Raw genomic sequence first — 18,435 nt, 5'->3', positions numbered from 1 at the left:
TGTTGGTCCTTTACTAGATCCGCCCCTTTATAGAAAGAAATTTTTTTCTAGGCCACATACAAGAGTTTTGCAAGAGTGTTTAGAAATTGAAGTTTGTGCTTCATTCCCAAAATAGCAACTAATATAAAGCAACCTTCTAAATTTACCCCATAAAAAGTTGGATTAGACTTGAAGTACACGGGGTTGCATTTATTTTCGAAGGGTAATTGTGAAATCTCAACAATTTAAAGAGGACTTCGTAAATAGTTGGAATCTTCATAAAGAGCAAACAAAATGGGACGGAGGGAGTGCAATATAATACTAGAAGATTAGAATCTTTAATTCAATCATTATTAGCTTCATGAATTATATTTTGTGAGACTACATATCTCTAAACTATTAAATTCATTCGACAAAACAAGTCCTAAAGCGCTAGAACTAAAGGACAATTAATTTCCCACCAACAAACTCCGTCTCTCAAACTCGATTCGATGGATGTGGTGCGGATCTCGTTTGGGACCCATGAAAGACGCACGAACGAATCATGTTTTGCTGAAGAGATGGACAACAAATAGATTGACATTTAAAAGGTGTTGAATTTCCTAAATAAATAAACACAAGTTGATTGCCTGACAATCTTTATCTGATCGAGCTAATCTTTTGACAAAGACTTCATTTTCTAGATACCATAAAACAAACAGTTGTGATTAAGATTGTGTGTCTCATCTATATCTGAATTTTAAGTTGAGCTTGTCAATTTCAGAAAGGGGGAAAAAAAAAAAAGGAAATTTTTTTGAACATATAGGAGTATTATTGAATAAAAATAAAACATGTGAGCTTGTCCCCCACAAATACTTAAGTAACGGTAGGGGGAGACTTTGACTGGGTGCGTGAGTGACCAAAGATGGCACGCCCGTCCTTCTGGCCACCACCTCCTACCTGGCAGACGGCGTGCCGCCTTTCGGATAAGAATTCCATTCCTTCTAAATTATTTCTGCTTTCCATCATGTTCAGTCTTATCCTTCCAAGTGGAGTACTTTTTAGTAAGTGAGTAATTGTTTTCTTTTTTTAATGAAAGACAAAACAAATATTCGTAGGGCAGTAACAATATTAAAACTGTTTTTATTAATGTCGAAACTCTAATGCATAGAATGTTTGTATAATAGATATGGTACAAACTTTTTATGCACTGAAAATTTGACACTAATAAAAATAATTTTGACATTATCATTTTCCTATTTATAACCACATAAAGAAATTATGGACACAATTGTTCCCAAAATACAAGGAACATAAACAAGTACAAAGAAAAAATAGAAAGGAAAAAAGAAGAAGCTTCGATTGGTGTCGGAACCCAACGATTTGCTCATAGAGGTGGGTGGAATAATCCTGATAGCTCGTTTCCGTTGCAGTCGGCAAGCAAGACGCTTTCACCGAATGGGTAGGGTAGCCTTGAAATCCGTCGTCTAAGTCGATCGGATCCAGGAGCCGAAACCCAAACCTGATTCCCAAATCTGAGCCACCATAGTCTAAAAAAGAGGGGAAAAGTTGGAGATCTTCTCTCCTTAATGAAAGAGTCTCAACCACTTCACAACCATGGATGCAGGAGAAGAGGAGAGGAGCTAGAAGAAGGAGGAGGAGGGGGTAAGAGATGGAGGAACAGCTAGCCTGGGGAAGGGGGAGCAAAAGGGGGCCGGGGGCGGCTGTTGAAGAAGATGGGTTCTCTGACTTCTCTCCCTCTAGGGTTTCTGGAGAGAGAGAGGGGCTCTCAACTCTTCTTTTTTTTTTTTTTTTTTTTAATTGTTATTTACACCTATAGGAAACTGCGAGGGGTTCAGCTTCCCTCAAGACCGCTAATTTAACAAACCCTCGAGACTCTCGCACATGGGCCCCACCTTGAGTCGAAAAGAATGATCCGAATTATTCATTTCATACATCATGCAGAGAAGAACATCCCTGCAAAAATAATCAGCTTGATTGGATATTGATAGACACATAAACAAAAATTCACTCTGTAGAATTGTCATGGTGGTCATGAGACTTATACGTGCGCTGCTTCCTAAAAATCTTAGGTTGGAAACCTCTCATGTGCTATCAACTCCTTCGCGGCCGCTAAAAATTTGCTTGGTTCTCCGAAGGCAAGCGCCAGCTAGCTGTCCCGGACACCTCCTTATCAAAGAACAAAAACAAAACGAGAAAGCGAAATTCTGCACTTGTTCTCTTACCCGTTTACCAGAAGAAAAAAGACCGAGCAGAGAAGGCCAAGTCCAAAACGCAAATGCTTGGTTTTCCACCAGTCAAGTGCAAGTGCTTCTCCGTCGGGCTCTATTGTAACCTTTGACTTGTGGCAAGTATAAAGTTCGGAAAAGGGAACGTTGAAAAATCCTCGATGCACTGAATCTGCCCATGTAAATTTCCTTTTGTTCCCTTGCTTCATGTCTCCCTTTTCCAGGTGCATGCATTAGCTTCCTCAATTCCTTTAAAAGCTGAGAAAGTGTCATTTTAACTACGCTGCCATACTTGCTCGTGTATGCAAATCTACAGTACCTTCATGCATCCAAATTTGTACAACGGATTGTAGAAAATCTTTCTACAATTTTTTTGTATTTACTAAAGTTGTTTTAACCCAAAAGATTTTTCTACGACCTCTGCAACAATTTGTCCGCTCCTTCTAGTTTAGTGAAAAACAGTTTGATTATATGTTAAGGACAACTACTTGTTCGCTCCTTTTTAGTTTAGTGGAAACATCACTTGACTAGATCTTGTTTTTAAGAAAATGTCAGGTAAAACCCCCCACCAACAACAACAACTCCAATCACAACTCCCTAACATGCTTGTGGGCCCCGTATCCCTATATATGTAGAGCCAGCAGTGCCACGCCCACCGCTATATTTCACCGCTCAACATCTCACAGTCCATCTCAGCAATCAACAGTCTGAATTTTAAAAATCCTAGAAGAGTTTTTTGAAAGCCGGACTGTTCAAAACATATTTGAACGGTGAAATTGAGAGGCGGAGGGAGAGCAATAAAAATTGAGCGGCAGACGTAGACTTTTCTGATGCAGAGCTCAAGTGAAAGTAAGAGGGCTGTAGTTGGTGGGTGTTCGCGTAGTATTATACCATTGGCGTGTTTAATTTTAAATGCAAATTTGCTCATAAGTCAACAACGTCGGCCATGAAAGTAAAAAGTAAAAAGTCCCGATTGGTTAATCACCCGTTCAAAGGCTTTGGATGGAGTTCGTTTCCTTCGATTGGTTAAAAAGGGACTATTCCAACTGTTTTAACAAACCAAGAAAATAATTTAATATTTAATCCTAAAGAAATAGACAAACAAATTGATTGGGCATATCTTCATTTTTGGTCCTTCATAGTTAAGAATCAAAATCGTGCCTACTGCAAAATTTCGCAAATCTCTGTTTCCTCTTGCTTAATTTATGAATCATTATTCAATGTATGTCACTTTAACTGTCAACTTATCAATGAAAAACGCTTACGTGGTTAATAATTACTTATGTGGAGCTAATGCGTGATGCTAAGAGGTATACAGAATAGTATCTTTAACACCTTAAAAAACCTTAAAACCTAAATACGTACCCGTTATTTTCCAATACAAAATAAAGTTCATGACTCATACCAAACCCAACAGCAAAATCCACCATTAGAACCATCCGCCACTCTCGTCTTCCGTCATCCCTTTTCTCCGCCACATGTCCCCATGGAACGTCCTCACACCACAAGAAATTTGAAGAATTTTAACCAAAAGATTTGTGACCAAGTCAGTTTGGTTGGGAAAAGTGCACATTTAGAAACCAAGAAATTGAAGTTCGTATTTAACAACTATACTGAAGTTGTTAGGGACAATTGTTGGAACATTGAAAGATTTTAATAAAAATAAATTAAAATACTTATTACTTATCATTACTTTTCCGTTACAATATTAGTGCATAAATGTTGTCAGTTACAGAAACATAAAAGTGATATTTATTCTTATCATTATATATGTCAATAAATGGGTCTTAATCCAATAACCTATATATATATATATATATATATATATATATATAAAGAGAGAGAGAGAGAGAGAGAGAGAGAGAGAGAGAGAGAGAGAGAGAGAGAGAGTCCGGTTCCCCTAAGGGATCCCGCACGGGCTTACCTTGTGGGACTCCCCTTTCCCGATCAAATTGCGACGATCCGAGCCACTCAAAGTGATCAGAACGTGATTTTAAGAGTACCCGCGAGAAATCAGCAAAAAAAATGATCGGAAAGGGCTTGATCCGAACATTTTTTTATTAAACGGTTCAGTAAAAAACTGCTCGGATCAAGCCCTTCCCGATCATTTTTTATTATTATTTCTTGTGGGTACTCTTAAAATCATGTTCTGAACACATTGAGCGGCTCGGATCATCGCAATTCGATCGGGAAAGGGGAGTCCCGCACGGTAAGCCCGTGCGGGATCCCTCATTGGATATAAAGTGTATATATATATATATATATATATATATATATATATATATATATTTATATATATATATATATATATATGGGTTTTGACAAGTGTGACAGGTGGTGGAAGTGAAGAAAGTATTTGGAGAGTATACACAAATAATGAAAGAGGGATTTAGAATATTCTTATACTTTTTTCTATAGAGTTGGACAACTCGGTTCGTGACTCGTTCAAACCTCCAGGTGGTCATGAACATCAAGTGAGGAATGCTTGTGAACGCTTGGGTTTAATCTTGGGGCTAGTACACTCCGGTGGAACCTTCACGAGGGGAGGAATATTAGCTTTAAGACAGTGACTACACGACTCTCAATCTCACTAGCAACATCTTTCCTACTTTCACTATTTTCGTACTCTCATGTTTTTTTTTGTTTGTGTTTTTATGTTCATGTGGTCCAATAATTCTTGTTATAAAATGATATTTGTGAACCTAAGTTCTAACAACAAGTTGTGCATTTTGTTGATGCTCAACCATTAGCAAGTAGCAACAAACTTACAATGTGGTGGTGAAAAGCGATTTTTTATTTTTCTGGACCATGTTTTAAGCACATACTTCCTGACCACGGAATAATGACCCGAAATCTCTTTGTAAACCAAAATTTTAGCTTTAACAATCAAGATGTTTGGTCCGTAAAACTTTTACCTGTTGTAGTGCCAGTTCCTACTTCCACCTCTCCAATTCGGCCGCCACCACCACAAAACACTCCCACTATCTCTGTCTCAAACCAAATCTAAAAACTCGCCCTGTTTAGGCCAAGTCTGGAGCCCAGGCTTCCAACCTTAAATGACATTTGGCGACTAAAGTAATAATCTTCAAAGAAAAATGAAGTTCGAAGCTTCTTCATAACGGAAGGGTTGAACTCAATGTGCAGAAGTTTGGAGGGATGATTTTAATATTTGCAACATTTTATAGGGACGAAAAAAGTGGATAAGCCAATTTTTTCCCTTTGAGTCTTACTCATGCAAACGTTGGGCGTACTTACCCTCAGAACCACAAGACAAACACTTTTTTTTTTTGGGGTGAGGAAGGAAGTACTCCACAGCGGGGCCATTAATTGAACCCCACTGTAGAGCGCAAACCTCGGTTGGGGTGACCGAACAACCACTAGGTTCAGCAGGTACCAGCCCTGGTAATACTCGAACCCTGCCCACTTTGGAGCAAAGCCAAGTGCTTTCTGCTGGGCAAGCCTGAGGGTGGTCACAAGACAGGAACTTGTCGACCAAAACGCACATGATAAATGTGCAAATTGAAATTCCAAACTACCCTCTTTCAGTTGTTAATTAGTACTAGCATTTAAGGGTTCCATTAAAGATTTGGCCAGAATTTTGCCACACAAATCATGGGACTATTCCAACTGTTTTAACAAACCGAGCAAATAATTTAATAATTAATCCTAGAGAAATAAGAAAAACAAAATCGTTCCTACTAAAAAATTTCCTCTTGCTTAATTAATTTATGAATCATTATTCAATGCATGTCATGGAAAACGCTTGCGTGGTTAATAATTACTTGTGTGGAGCTGATGTGTAATGCTAAGAGGCATATACAGAATAATATCTTTAATACCTTAAGAAACCTTAAAACCTAAATGCGTACCCATTAAAAGCCTTAAAACCCAGGACCTGAATCCACCATTAGAACCATCTGCCACTCCCCTCCTCCGTCATCCCTCTTCTCCACCGCATATCCCCATAGAAGGTCCCCACACCACAAGAAATTAAAGAATTTTAACCAAAAGATTAGTGACCGAGTCATTTGGTGGGAAAAGTGCACATTTAGGAACCGAAGAATTGAAGTTTGTGTATTTAACAACTATACTAAATTTGTTGGGGATAAGTTGTGCGGTTTGTCCTAGATGCTCACCCATTAGCAACAAACTTGTAATGTGGTGGTAAAAAACGATTTTTTATTTTTTTTGGACCATGTTTTAAGCACATATTTCCTGACCACGGAATATTATTCTGAAATCTCTTTGTCAACCAAAATTTTAGCCGTCGCAAACAAGATGTTTGGTCCGTAAAACCTTTCTTTACCTGTTGTAGTACCAATTCCCACTTCCACCTCTCCAATTTGACCGCCAACACCACAAAGCACTCCCACTGTCTCTCTGTCTCAAACCAAATGACATTTGGCGAAAGAACTACTCCACAACGGAGCCATTAATTGGACCCCACTGTATAGCGCAAACCTCCAGGTGACCGAACAGTCCCGCCACGGCCCGGTTACTAGGTTCAGCAAGTACCAGCCCTGGCAAGACTTTGGAGCAAAGCCAAGTGCTTTCTGCTAGGGCAAAGCCCCAGGGTGGGCACAAGACAGGAACTTGTCAACCAAAACGCACATGATAAATGTGCAAATTGAAATTCCAAACTACCCCGTTTCAGTTGTTAATTAGTAGCATTTAAGGGTTCCATTAAAGATCGATTTGGCGAGATCGGGACTAAAGATTTTGGCCAGAATTTTGCCACACAAATTAATTGCACACAGCCTGCTTAAAATTCCGATAAAATTAATTGCATTTTATAGTATCTGAACACACAGCCTGCTTAAGGTTTTACCGTTTTACTGCCATTTCTGTTGGAAAAAACCTCTGGATTATCAATAGGAAAAGCCGACACTCAGAACAAATTTGAATTTCTGGATTGCCATAAACCATTAGATTTATATTTTTGGTGAACGAAAATACCCTGTTACTTCCGCCAGGGAGTATTGTCCCGTCACAACACACCATTATCTGTGGGGGATCCCACCGCACTAATGTTAAGACCGAAGCTAACATCTCACCACGTATCAGTTAGGCGTATGTCATTAACCATTGACGGAGCTGAATAGGATGTTCTTTGTGCTTTTTTTGTTTGAAAAGGAAAAAAAAAAAAAGCATCATATTCAAAAAAAAAAAAAAAAAGTTACCTGAAATGCCGGGAATGTTCCCATGGTCATTAGCATATTCTTTTTATTATTATTATTAACTCGGAAAGGTCATTAGCATATTCCAGTGCACCAAAAAATTAGCATAATATTCCATGTTGGCAATCTAAAATGGACACGATAAGAGGAAAATGATGAGGGGGGGGGAGTCGAAAATTGATTTGTGCTCAAATTGAATTGGCCACAGTCCCTGAGCAAAAGTCAAAGCTGCCGACGCTTTAGGAACTCTTTTACTTCCTTTTTACTACTTTGATTGATAATTAAAAAACGGTGAAAGAATACAAGTATCTGAATTACAGTATTGTTTAACAAGACTTTATGTCTGCAATCCTAGTAAATTCAACTCAAAGCCCACCAAGAGAACAAATAACCCCATTCAGGGGAACAAATAATCAATAATGTACTTACCAAAATACAAGGATTGACCTCTTGACCTCCCCTATGAAAATGAACACGGGTGGTAAACTGAGCTAGCTCTAAATCGTCTCTTTAATTTCGATACCCATTATAAAATTCCCAAAGAAGTTTGTACATGATGAGCTAAAAGCAATGCACGATATACGGTTTGTTTATTCGATGTGAAGTTAAACTCTGTAGTGATATAGCATATCTAAATTTATATTGTACCTAATTAGAAGATGCTTTGAAACATGAATGGAATACTTTTACGTGATGCTTTAAATGGAAAAATTAACCATAAGGACGGTTAAATAGTTTTCATTTAGGGGGATGACGCAAGCAAAATAGTTTTCAATTGAGGGCCTTTAACTTTTTGAGTTTTTTAGCCATAAGACTAAAACATGTTTAGGTACTTTAATAGAGTTTTAGAGTGCACTTTTCTATTATAGAATTTTTTAGTGGTTTAGACACTTTCATATGGTACCCTAGGGTTTTAGGCACTTTCATAGGGTAATATAGGATTTTAGGCACTTTCGTAGACACATTTGCCCTTATGTTTAATTGCAAAAAGATGATTGTTCTTGAGCTCAAAAAATTTAAATATGAGAGATTTTTTTGCTAAATCTCCCTTAAATATCTTAGCATATTGTTTAGTTACTTTCTTTTTCAAACTAGTGATATCTAAGTGATAGTTTTAAAATCTTATAATGTTCTGCCTCTGGTATTGACAAAGCCTTCACACAAAAAGAAAGAATTGAACGCTTGACCTTCTATTGAGGGATGTATAGGCCCTTGAACTTCTATTGAGGGATGTATAGACCATTGACCTCCTATTTAAGTGATGCTTCTAAAATCTAGTATGGTTCAATTTTTTTCTTTTTGACTCTAGTGATATTTACATAATAGGTTTAAAATCTTATAATGTTTTGCTATTGTTTTGGAGTTTTTTTCTTTATCAATGAATGCTTTTATTAGTTTTTAAAAGCAGTAGCATGATTTATCTACCTTTAATTTTGTTAATAAAACTTCATAAAAGTCCCATCTTTATTTTTCGCTGTAGGCTTTAAACCTCCGAAAAGTCTCGGTCGGCCTAATTCACCAGTAATCGGCCCATCTCACTATCCATTCGAGGCCGAACGCGTCAATCAGTTTCGGCTGGAATTTCAATCAGAACAAAAATCACTACCCTATAGAACCCTTGTGCCGCTAAAAAACTCAAAACTCATCCACCATTTCAACAGTGATGCTTTTGGTTTCGAATCTATTGAAGTAAACGTGTACAGAAAACACAAATTCTATCTCAACAGTAGCCTATTTTCTTCAAAATTATATCTGGTATGCCATTCCAACTTCTAAGGTAGAAGCATGAGGTACACTCAGTGCATAGGTAGGTGCCCTAGAGTTCCTTCTCAACAAATCATACCCATAGTTGATGACAAGCTTCTTCACTAGACTTGACCCTTGCTTTGCCCTTACATACGAGTGTCCCAAAATATACGCCACTCCGGCATCCCGTGCCTCCATCAGCTCTTGCAACTCCTCGCGAGCCCCCTTGTCAATCTCTGGGCTCTCCGGTATAACGAAACGGACCCTTTTCCTCGGTTGCGTTACTGGAGACTCGTAATCCGTGAGCTGCGACGTGCTAGCATGCGGTGGATTATTGCCCTCGTCCTCGTGCATTCGAATACCTTCTGAGTGGGTCGAAGGCGTTCCGATAACTGCCATTCTCTCATCTTCCTTCTCGGAATCTTCACCTGGGTTGTGGGCCCCAACTTTTCCGGTTCGGATGAACTCAGCTAGAATACACATGAGATCTTTCTCGAATTCTAAGTCGTCCTTCTGAACGTCACGGTAACCGTATCTGACAATGCACCGGTAGAGCCGATACTCTCTGGGCCCAACACGGCCCACAAGAAATCTTTCTTCGTGTTTCACGTGTGGGATCGGGACCGACTTGATGCAAAGGAAAATCAAGATTTGGTGGAATGCTGGAAGGTTGGTGACAAAGTGGGAGAAAATGGCGGGGATCCCAGAAACTAGCTCTGTGTGTATGAGGCCAATGCCACGGACCCTAACAATGCCCAGACTCGGGCCCAGACCGAGGAGCCAATCAACGGAGACCTTGTTTTGCATATCAAACTCATATTTCTTCAACGTGCCATAGTGCCATACGTACATGATTAACATGAATATGAAAGAAAGTGCGATGGGGACCCACGCTCCTTCGAGAAACTTGATAAGAGAAGCGGAGAAGTAGAGAGCTTCGATTGTTCCAAAAAAGAAGACAAAGCCAAGAGCCAGGAAAACACTCTGGTGCCAGCATAAAACAATGACCAGGGACATTAGGCAGGTGGTGACCAGCATGACGGTTATAACCGCTAAACCTGGTTCGAAACGAAGAACAAGTATTGGGTTAGCAATAATGCCAGATAATGTAAATACTTAAGAATATTTATGGTGTTATTTCCATATATTCTCATTTCACTGACATTTGATACAACACTAAGTCACTAACACTCTTTCTCGTATTACCAAGTTGAGGCAATTTTCAGACAGTAGGCCAAGACTGTTTCTCAAACAAAATGTTGTGCTGCCTTTTACATAATAAAAGCGCAAAAGAAACACAAACTCTATTCGTCGTAGGCAGAGCAAACATCACAAACTATAGGGTTTCACGGTCCCACTTGAAGGAGACAAAGAGGGACAACTAAGAAAAGGGGATATGAAAGAAGAGAATGCTTCACAGTTTTTTCAGCAGATTGTTAACGAGGAAGAAAAGGACAATGCCCATCCCAGTCACCCCTAGTATTTTCCTCATGTAAATATGCCTAAACTTTCTACTTCTTTCAGTGATTCTAAAGAACATCTCCATTTTTTGGTGAGAGAGTTTGTTGTTCCCGAAAAATTTATTTCACGTGCTTTTTCATCTTGCTCGGGTAACGGAACAACTTTTCTATCGCCTGATGCAATACCAATCCAAGTGGCCACTGTGTGGTTGCAGTTTTCATTATCACTTGATCAGTACAGCAAACACGTGAGAATTCTTGAACCCGTAAACATTCGTCATTTCTTTATCTGATTAATTTTTTACCAGAGAGAATCTGTCATTTGTGTAAACTAATTTGGTTGTGCTCTAAAAAATGTCATCTATTTTTTAAAGATTCCATAAAAACCAAGTTTCAAAAACCGTCAACCAATCAAATTTTCTCTATTTTTTTAATCCAATCAAGAAAATATATTCTACGGAGGACAAATCGAATCAAGATTACAACCGTTACAAATGTTTGTATGCTTTAACTAATGCCATACCTGATGCATTACCCAGACGCTTTGTGTCTCTGAAACCTATAGTAACAGCCAAGCACAACATCATTAAGATCCAGTTGATCTCGGGTATGTAAATCTGCCCATGTACTTTGGACGAGGTATGGACTATTTTGACCCTCGGGAAGCAGCCCAGAGCGGAGCATTGTTTGATGATTGAGAAAGTTCCAGTGATGATGGCTTGGCTCCCCACCACTGCCGCAAGTATGGCAATTACCAGAACTGGCCACCTTAAGTTATCTGTCACATTATAAATATTTGTTAATTCAATTTAACCATTAAATCATACTCCCTCTGTCCCTTTTGTTAGTCCATTTTAAAAAAATTCAACTTTTAAAGAAGACATAAAAATGCAATTTGAAAATTTTCAGTTTACAAAAGTGCTCTTAACTGTTGTACTCAGCTTGATTCTATTTGGAGTTGGTGCTCCAATACAACAGCGAAGGGCAAAATTGTTACCGATTTTTTCCATTAACTCTTCAAAGTGTCTTATTATGGACACCCCAGAATAACATAATGGACTAGCACAATGGTACGGAGGGAGTACATTCTTTGTCCTTCAGCAAGTAGCAAAACAGTACCTACCAGGCACAGAAACATAAAACCCAATCCTATAACCGTTGTCAATATCATGGTGCTCAGAGAGATACGCAGCTTGCCCCATATATGCCAGAATCAAGGATGGATAGACAAAGGATGTGAAAGCAATCTGCACAAATATGACAACCTGTTAAAGAAAGATGAATAGTTCATAGTGATGCAATATGGAAAGTAATTAACAAAACTTCACGCAACCATGTCCTTGTATCCTTGTACTAATCAATTTCACAGCATTACCAGTAAGAGAAGACCAGAGGAAAAACTGTGTTTCCACACTTCTTTGGGTCAAAAGGAGACAGCTTTTCCCCTTTTCTATTCCTACTGGCATGTCTTGACATGCGAAGAACTTTATATCTTGTTAAACTTCAGCAAGTACTGTTTCTCAAGGAAATCAGGTCACACAAAACACCTTAGGATCTTGCTCAACAGTTGGAACTACTTGAAGAGGCACAGTCTACATCACTCACAACCAATATCCCAACTCTAAGGTGTTGGATAAAACCAATTTTTGGAGGTAAACGAAACTGAGGTAGCTCTTTACGCTGAGGATGCGCTGAATTTCATGAGCAAAATACACGACACTAATAGGTTAGATAAGTTCCATCAAAAAGGATATCATAAGATATGTTGTCTACACATAATTAGAAAGTGATGCAGGAGCATACAAGACACTTATGAAGGCCAAGGGGGCCCCCTAGACAGCTTGATCGAGCCAGTAGTTTACATGGAGTTTAGATTTCTTTTATTTATCTTATTTGCCTTTTCTCTATTGGTTACTAATTTACTATAGTACATAGATTATTATTTTGTTCCTAGTCTTATCTGCCCCGGCATGTGTGATATTTTAAATTGCTTGGAACACAGAGAGTATAGGTTTATACTTGCTATGTAGGGCTCAGATGCTAGGACTGCTGTAAATCTAGAATCAATACTCTTTTGTGAGCTTACATACTTGGTTTTTTCCAATCATACTACAGAATTTAAGATTCCCCAGACATTTTTGGGCTGTAAACCTTAGAATCTTATTTCTTTTACATGCCAGCTTCAACGCTACGTAGTTTCTACCTATTTTCTGGTAATTTCGTTGCTTGTGTTGTTCCCTTTCAGCGTGGTTTGACACTTGCTGGAGCAGCCAGATAGCAACTACAGGCTTACTAGCTGCATCACAAAAGTCAAGCAGAAAGTCCAAAAAATGAGAGGTAAAAGACGACAACCACTTCACTGATGGTTGAATATTTCATTTTGACTGGCAAAGTAAAATTTCATTCATCACAAGGATAAAAAAATGAAATTGGTACAATAAGAAAAGCAAAGCATTGAGAGAGCCTCGGAGAGTGCACAATATTCTCCTACCACTGCGACTCGCAACACTGACAGTTGAACATTCAATCAGTCCAAAACCCTCAAAAACAGAAAGGCCTCGAAGGTGGGGTCCTAATCAAGGTGTAATCCTATGTGGGCATAATAATCAGTTAAATAGGCAATTCTTATCGAGTCCAAATCCCAGCCATGACAGCTTAAACTCTACTGAGTCAACAACTAGATGTGGCAAAACCAACTACTGCCCATGGAAACTGCACAAATCCTCCATAATAGTAATGGAACTGTCGATGTAAGAGAGACAAATAATTCAAAAAAACCTTAATGGTGTAGCCTGACTAATTGTGTAAACTTAATTCACCCTTCACAAAGAGAGAGTGAAAAAATATACCATGCTTTATAGATATAGCAGATAAACTACTGGAAGCAACAAATACTAAATAGCACCAATCTGCACGAAGGACACCAAGAATTCAGGTTCCTAAGTGTGCAACAAGTTTGCAAAATGTAGTACCTACATTTGTAAGGCAGTAAACATGGAAGGTATACATATTACATAGTGAAGGACAAAATATATCATCACAAAACCAACAAGCAGTCATGCCAAGTGAATCTAGAATTTGAGTGAAGTTGGTACTTGGTATAGATTCCAGAATGAAGAAGAAAAGTACCTGGATCGACAATTGCGAAAAGTGTCCTAGATCTGCAAACATAGCCTCTGAACCTGGAATAATCCAACATGCACTGTGGAATCTATAAGGAGAATAAAACATGAATATTACTGCAGTAAAATGTATTGACAGCCACAGTTATTGAGCATAAATATACACTTACCTGTTATGCACAACAGGATCCCACCCAAGGACATCCAACCACCTCTTTGGGTTTTCTTTAAAAATTTGTACATGTAATATGGAGAGAGTGCTTTATACACATGAGGGTTCCAGCGAAAGATGTTATATACACCAATAGCGCTGATGCACAACAGCCATGTTACGACCACAGGTGCGAACAAGAACCCGACCCTGTGGGTGCCATAATGTTGAAGGGCAAACAAGGCTATCAGTATGATACATGCAACTGGAACTTCTACACCTGCAGAACATTGGAAATTTTAGGACGCTGTGCCAAACTACAGAACGTGATCTGAAATATGAAGCAATAGCGAACGTGGTCTAGATCCAACTGCAATTCCATTATCAAAGACATTCGGGTGAAGCTCTTAAAAAAGGGTAAGCAATGTCTCACAATGAAGTTTACTAAATAGTTAACATAAAATGCCTACTGATGTTACTTATATGAGACAATTGCTTCAAAATGAGTGACGTTCCCATGCTTGGTACCATATGGTAAATTAAAGCACCATTTTGCCCTAGAAATTTAAAGACTGCTATGATAAGAGATAGTTAGCTGTATCTCTTGGTTGTTGACTTGAGAAGTAGATCCATCTAGCAGCTAAACACATAACCACATCTAGTCTAAGATGCAGAAGGCAAGTCCTTTGTTCAAATCTGCTTGCTCAATTCATGTCAAACTAGAAATGTCAACTACATGCTCCATACTTCTACCCAAAATCATTGTAGGTTTTAGAATCCTCTCTTTATTATTCAGTAAAGTGATCTACAATATTTATCAACAGACTTTTTTTCCTGCCTATCAAAAAAAAAAAAAAAAGAATTTATTCCTTTTTTCAACCGTGAGATGCATTTATTATTTGAGGAGTTCTTCACTCGTTCATCTTATTTTTCATTTTTCTAGGTTATGATTTCAGCATTGTTAGGCAATATTAACAGCCTCAACCAGCGCTCGGAAAATTCTAAATTCATCACTAATGCTATCTGATCCCTAACCATAAAATTCCATCACTAAAATGTAATCTTGAATTTCTAAACATTAAACTGTGCATCATCATTCCTCTTTCACAATTTTCCTGGGCCAATTTCTCTTGTAGTTTTGACAATTGACCAAAACTGATTGTTTATCCATCTTAATAACCAGATTTCAGGTTTGGCTTTTCATTTCACCCTTTTCGCTCCTCTTCGTCGTTGAGGTCATTTCTCGAACTTATTCTTCACGGGTGAAGTTAAAAATCAATCAACATCATTGAGAAGAACATACATGTAAGAAAAAACAAGATAGGTTGCCCAAAGAGATTTGAACATGGTCACACCGATCCAAATTTGTTGCCCAAACATGGTCACATCATTTCGGAAAAAAGCATTGAATCCAATTAACTGTCCTGTTCCCCGCAGAAATCCTTCTGATCATACATAAAATGATAAAATTGATCAACCAGTTGACTAACCCATGCGCAATTGCACCATTTTTGTTTCCATCCTCTATTGCTAAGATGACCCCATAGCATTACATAAGAACCTAAAGATCCCATTTCCACATGCATCTTCACATTCACAAGATATTTGTCAAGATTCAATGTATTTTCCATTCGGTAACAACATGAGACCACTTTCCTTCACAGTCAACATTAGAAAACTTGTTTACCTAACTGCACTCCACCATCAAATCTTTCCTCCTGACCTAACGACATCACAATCTTCAGATGTCAATCGCCAGGTTCATGACACTGGGACTTTAGATGCATGAATTGCTTTAGTCAACTGAAAATTCACCTACTATCTTAGAGAAACCAACAGCCATTGGTAAAAGACCTTAAATAATCATACCATGGATCTAAACTAAAACTGGAATACTGTGCTGAATAATTCGACTTTATGCAAATTTCTACTTAAATACATCACTAATCGCCCAAATAAACTGTTGATTCGTGAGTTGAATTTAGCGAACCCTACAACCCGATAAGGTTCAGAAGAGCCCAAAGGCCCCAAACTATTAATATGTATACCCAGACAGAAATATCATAGTTAGTTCTTTGTACTGGTGCCGGGTTTTTGTTCTTTTGGCGGCGTCTCAATAACGTGGTTCCTTCGTTGGAATTGTTGAGTACCCAACTTGGGTTCTCAGTGCTTCCGAGTTTAAAATTACCTACTCAAATGACCACATCCAGAGAGGATATATTTGGTCATTTGAGCTGGTAAATTTAAACTCGGAAACAGGGAGAAGCCAAGTTGAATACCAATCAATTCAAAAAGAAGAACCACGGTATTGAAACCAACTGATGGAATTTCTTTAGACAAAACAAGCAGCTATTATCTAATACAGAAGACAACGGAGATGACATCAGGTACTATTTTAACAAGTTGGATCAGATCTTATATGATTTGAAAGTGACTGCTACAGGAACCAACAATCAAGACTGTGATGGAATCAGGTCCTAAGGGTTTGCAAATTATTATCCTATAGTCTGTCCGCTAATTTGAAGGTATTGACATCCACTGAAAGACAAAATATGAACTTCATCCATTTGAAAGCCACAAAAGGTTGATAATCTTACCTTTATGATGCTCTTTAGACATAGCAAGCTCCAATCCAGAAACAGCAGAAAAAACTGCACATGTATTTGAACCAAGGAAAACTTATTAGTCAATCCACTAACTAACCTAGACCCACAAGCGCAGATTCAAGCAAACTTCATTAGGAATGCAGGAAAAAAAATGCACTAGTATGTGGCCAGAAAACTAAATCCCCCAATACAAACACCCCAAAGCCCAAATTTGAGCCAAAAAAAAAATCAAATTCTTAACAATTGATCACACAATATATGAACTAACAAACACCCACAAGGACAAACTTAAGAAAAAATTCCAAAAACAAAATTATCCAATAACATTAACCAGTCAAACATTAACAAACTAACACCTGCAAGCCCAAATTGAAGCAAAATGCACAAGAAGATCCATAGCATACCGGAAATTGCCGGTGTGAGGACTCCGTCACCAATAACCATACAAGCCCCAATCAAAGCCAGTACAAGCAAACATTTCTGCAACACTCTATGCCTCTCAAGAGTAGACTTCACACTTGACCCAAGAGCGGATGCAGCAGGAGCAGTGACATGCTTCTTATAACTTGACAATTCCTCATCTGCTAACTGGCAATTGGGCAGTGAGTTAACCCGGGCGTGTCTACAAATGAGAGAATACAAAGCAAATGTGCCCCCTTCCCCATTATCATCAGCTCTGAGCACAATGAACACATACTTGAGAAGGGGGACTAAAGTGAGTGTCCAAAATACAAAAGATAAAACCCCATAAATCTCTTCATTTGTCTCTGAGTGTTTAATATCTTCAGCAAAAGTGCTCTTGTATACATACAATGGAGATATACTCAAATCCCCATATACAACCCCTAGGCTCTGGTAAGCCAAGGTCAAAACTGTTCTCCAAGATTCTTTCTGCAATAAAACCAAACAAGTCCTTCATTCAGAAAACTCAAAAACCCAAATGGGATTTTACCAAAACAACCCAAAATCAACCCAAATAGTGCGCATGCGCGTAAGCTGGCCGGCCACCTGAGTTATTAAAAAAAAAAAAACCAAAATCACAAATTAAAGCATACCCATCTCACCTTAAACCGGTTCTGGTTCATCCCATTTTCCAGATCCATGATGTTTTTCCTCAAACCCAAGAAAGATACCAGCTTTACCCCAAATTGAACAGATTATATTAAGGACAACCCATTACTGCAAACACACTCCCCGTTAAGCCCGGTATTAGGCAAGTTTCTTCCAGGAAATTAAAGTTTATTACAGATTGTGAAGAAAGCATTCAATTACTGTTGATGAAAAAACAAACACGACAAGCCACGAACGGCCGAGGAAATAGGGACGAGGTGTCGTGGGAATTTGGAATTTTTTTAAGCGAGAGAGAGAGAGAGAGAGAGGGGATTCTAGAGAGATAGTAGTTGCAGTTGGTGAGTTTCTTGTTTAATTTGCTTTTCTCTGGCTAAAGCAAGCACATATGGCTTTGTTCAGTTACATTTATTTCTTTTATTTTGGGTATGGCCACTTGGCTATGAGAGAGAGTAGAGTCGTGGCTTTTTTCTTTTTTTCTTTTTTAATACTAGTATTAAGTGTTCGCACCTCAGGGACCATTCTCACCCGCGGCTACTTGTGGGATCCCAATTATAGGTTGAGAAAAATTCTATATGAATTGACTCCAAAGAAATTAATAACACAGGAATTTTAGGAGATAGCAAATTCTTGAGTTTCAAGCTTTAACCATTAAAGTCAACTCCTTGTGGTTAAAAATAGTCTGTTCTCCTAAGTTTTATGGGACTTTTTCTTGTTTTGTTGTTATTCGAATTTTTTCCGCATTAGTTAGTTTTGCGTCAAATTTTTATGAATTATTAATTTGTCTTGACAAGAGAAATCAGAAAAATCCATTTTTTTTACTCTTATCCAAATATTTTTGAAAATATCCAAAGTACAATTCCAAAAGCTGACATTACCAATTTTTAAAGACGCATCA

The 18,435-nt window shown here is 38.3% G+C and overlaps 1 protein-coding gene across 1 annotated transcript; it reads right to left on the bottom strand.

The window, feature by feature from the left end:
• Positions 1-9,118: 9,118 nt before the first annotated feature.
• Positions 9,119-17,922, bottom strand: LOC131310889 (potassium transporter 6). The gene is made up of 8 exons (XM_058338146.1): positions 17,534-17,922; positions 16,874-17,360; positions 16,461-16,514; positions 13,883-14,143; positions 13,720-13,772; positions 11,714-11,837; positions 11,114-11,368; positions 9,119-10,188 (listed from the first exon to the last, which is right to left on the bottom strand). The coding sequence occupies exons 1-8, from the start codon at positions 17,570-17,572 to the stop codon at positions 9,131-9,133; spliced, it is 2,331 nt and encodes a 776-aa protein (XP_058194129.1). The 5' UTR covers positions 17,573-17,922; the 3' UTR covers positions 9,119-9,130.
• Between the last annotated feature and the right edge of the window lie 513 nt (positions 17,923-18,435).

Source organism: Rhododendron vialii, chromosome 12a (assembly GCF_030253575.1).
Source record: "Rhododendron vialii isolate Sample 1 chromosome 12a, ASM3025357v1".
NCBI lineage: Eukaryota > Viridiplantae > Streptophyta > Magnoliopsida > Ericales > Ericaceae > Rhododendron > Rhododendron vialii.
The sequence above is the reverse complement of the archived record's forward strand: the minus strand, read 5'-3'. Positions and strand labels throughout refer to the sequence as shown.

What these genes read in the sequence shown, in the direction of transcription:
- LOC131310889 (XM_058338146.1), bottom strand. Translation starts at nt 17,572, where the DNA reads ATGGATCTGGAAAATGGGATGAACCAGAACCGGTTTAAG. An exon ending in TGAACCAGAACCGGTTTAAG is followed by an intron (nt 17,361 to 17,533) that starts GTGAGATGGGTA and finishes GTTTTATTGCAG; the next exon opens with AAAGAATCTTGGAGAACAGT. An exon ending in GATCCTGTTGTGCATAACAG is followed by an intron (nt 13,773 to 13,882) that starts GTAAGTGTATAT and finishes GGATTATTCCAG; the next exon opens with GTTCAGAGGCTATGTTTGCA.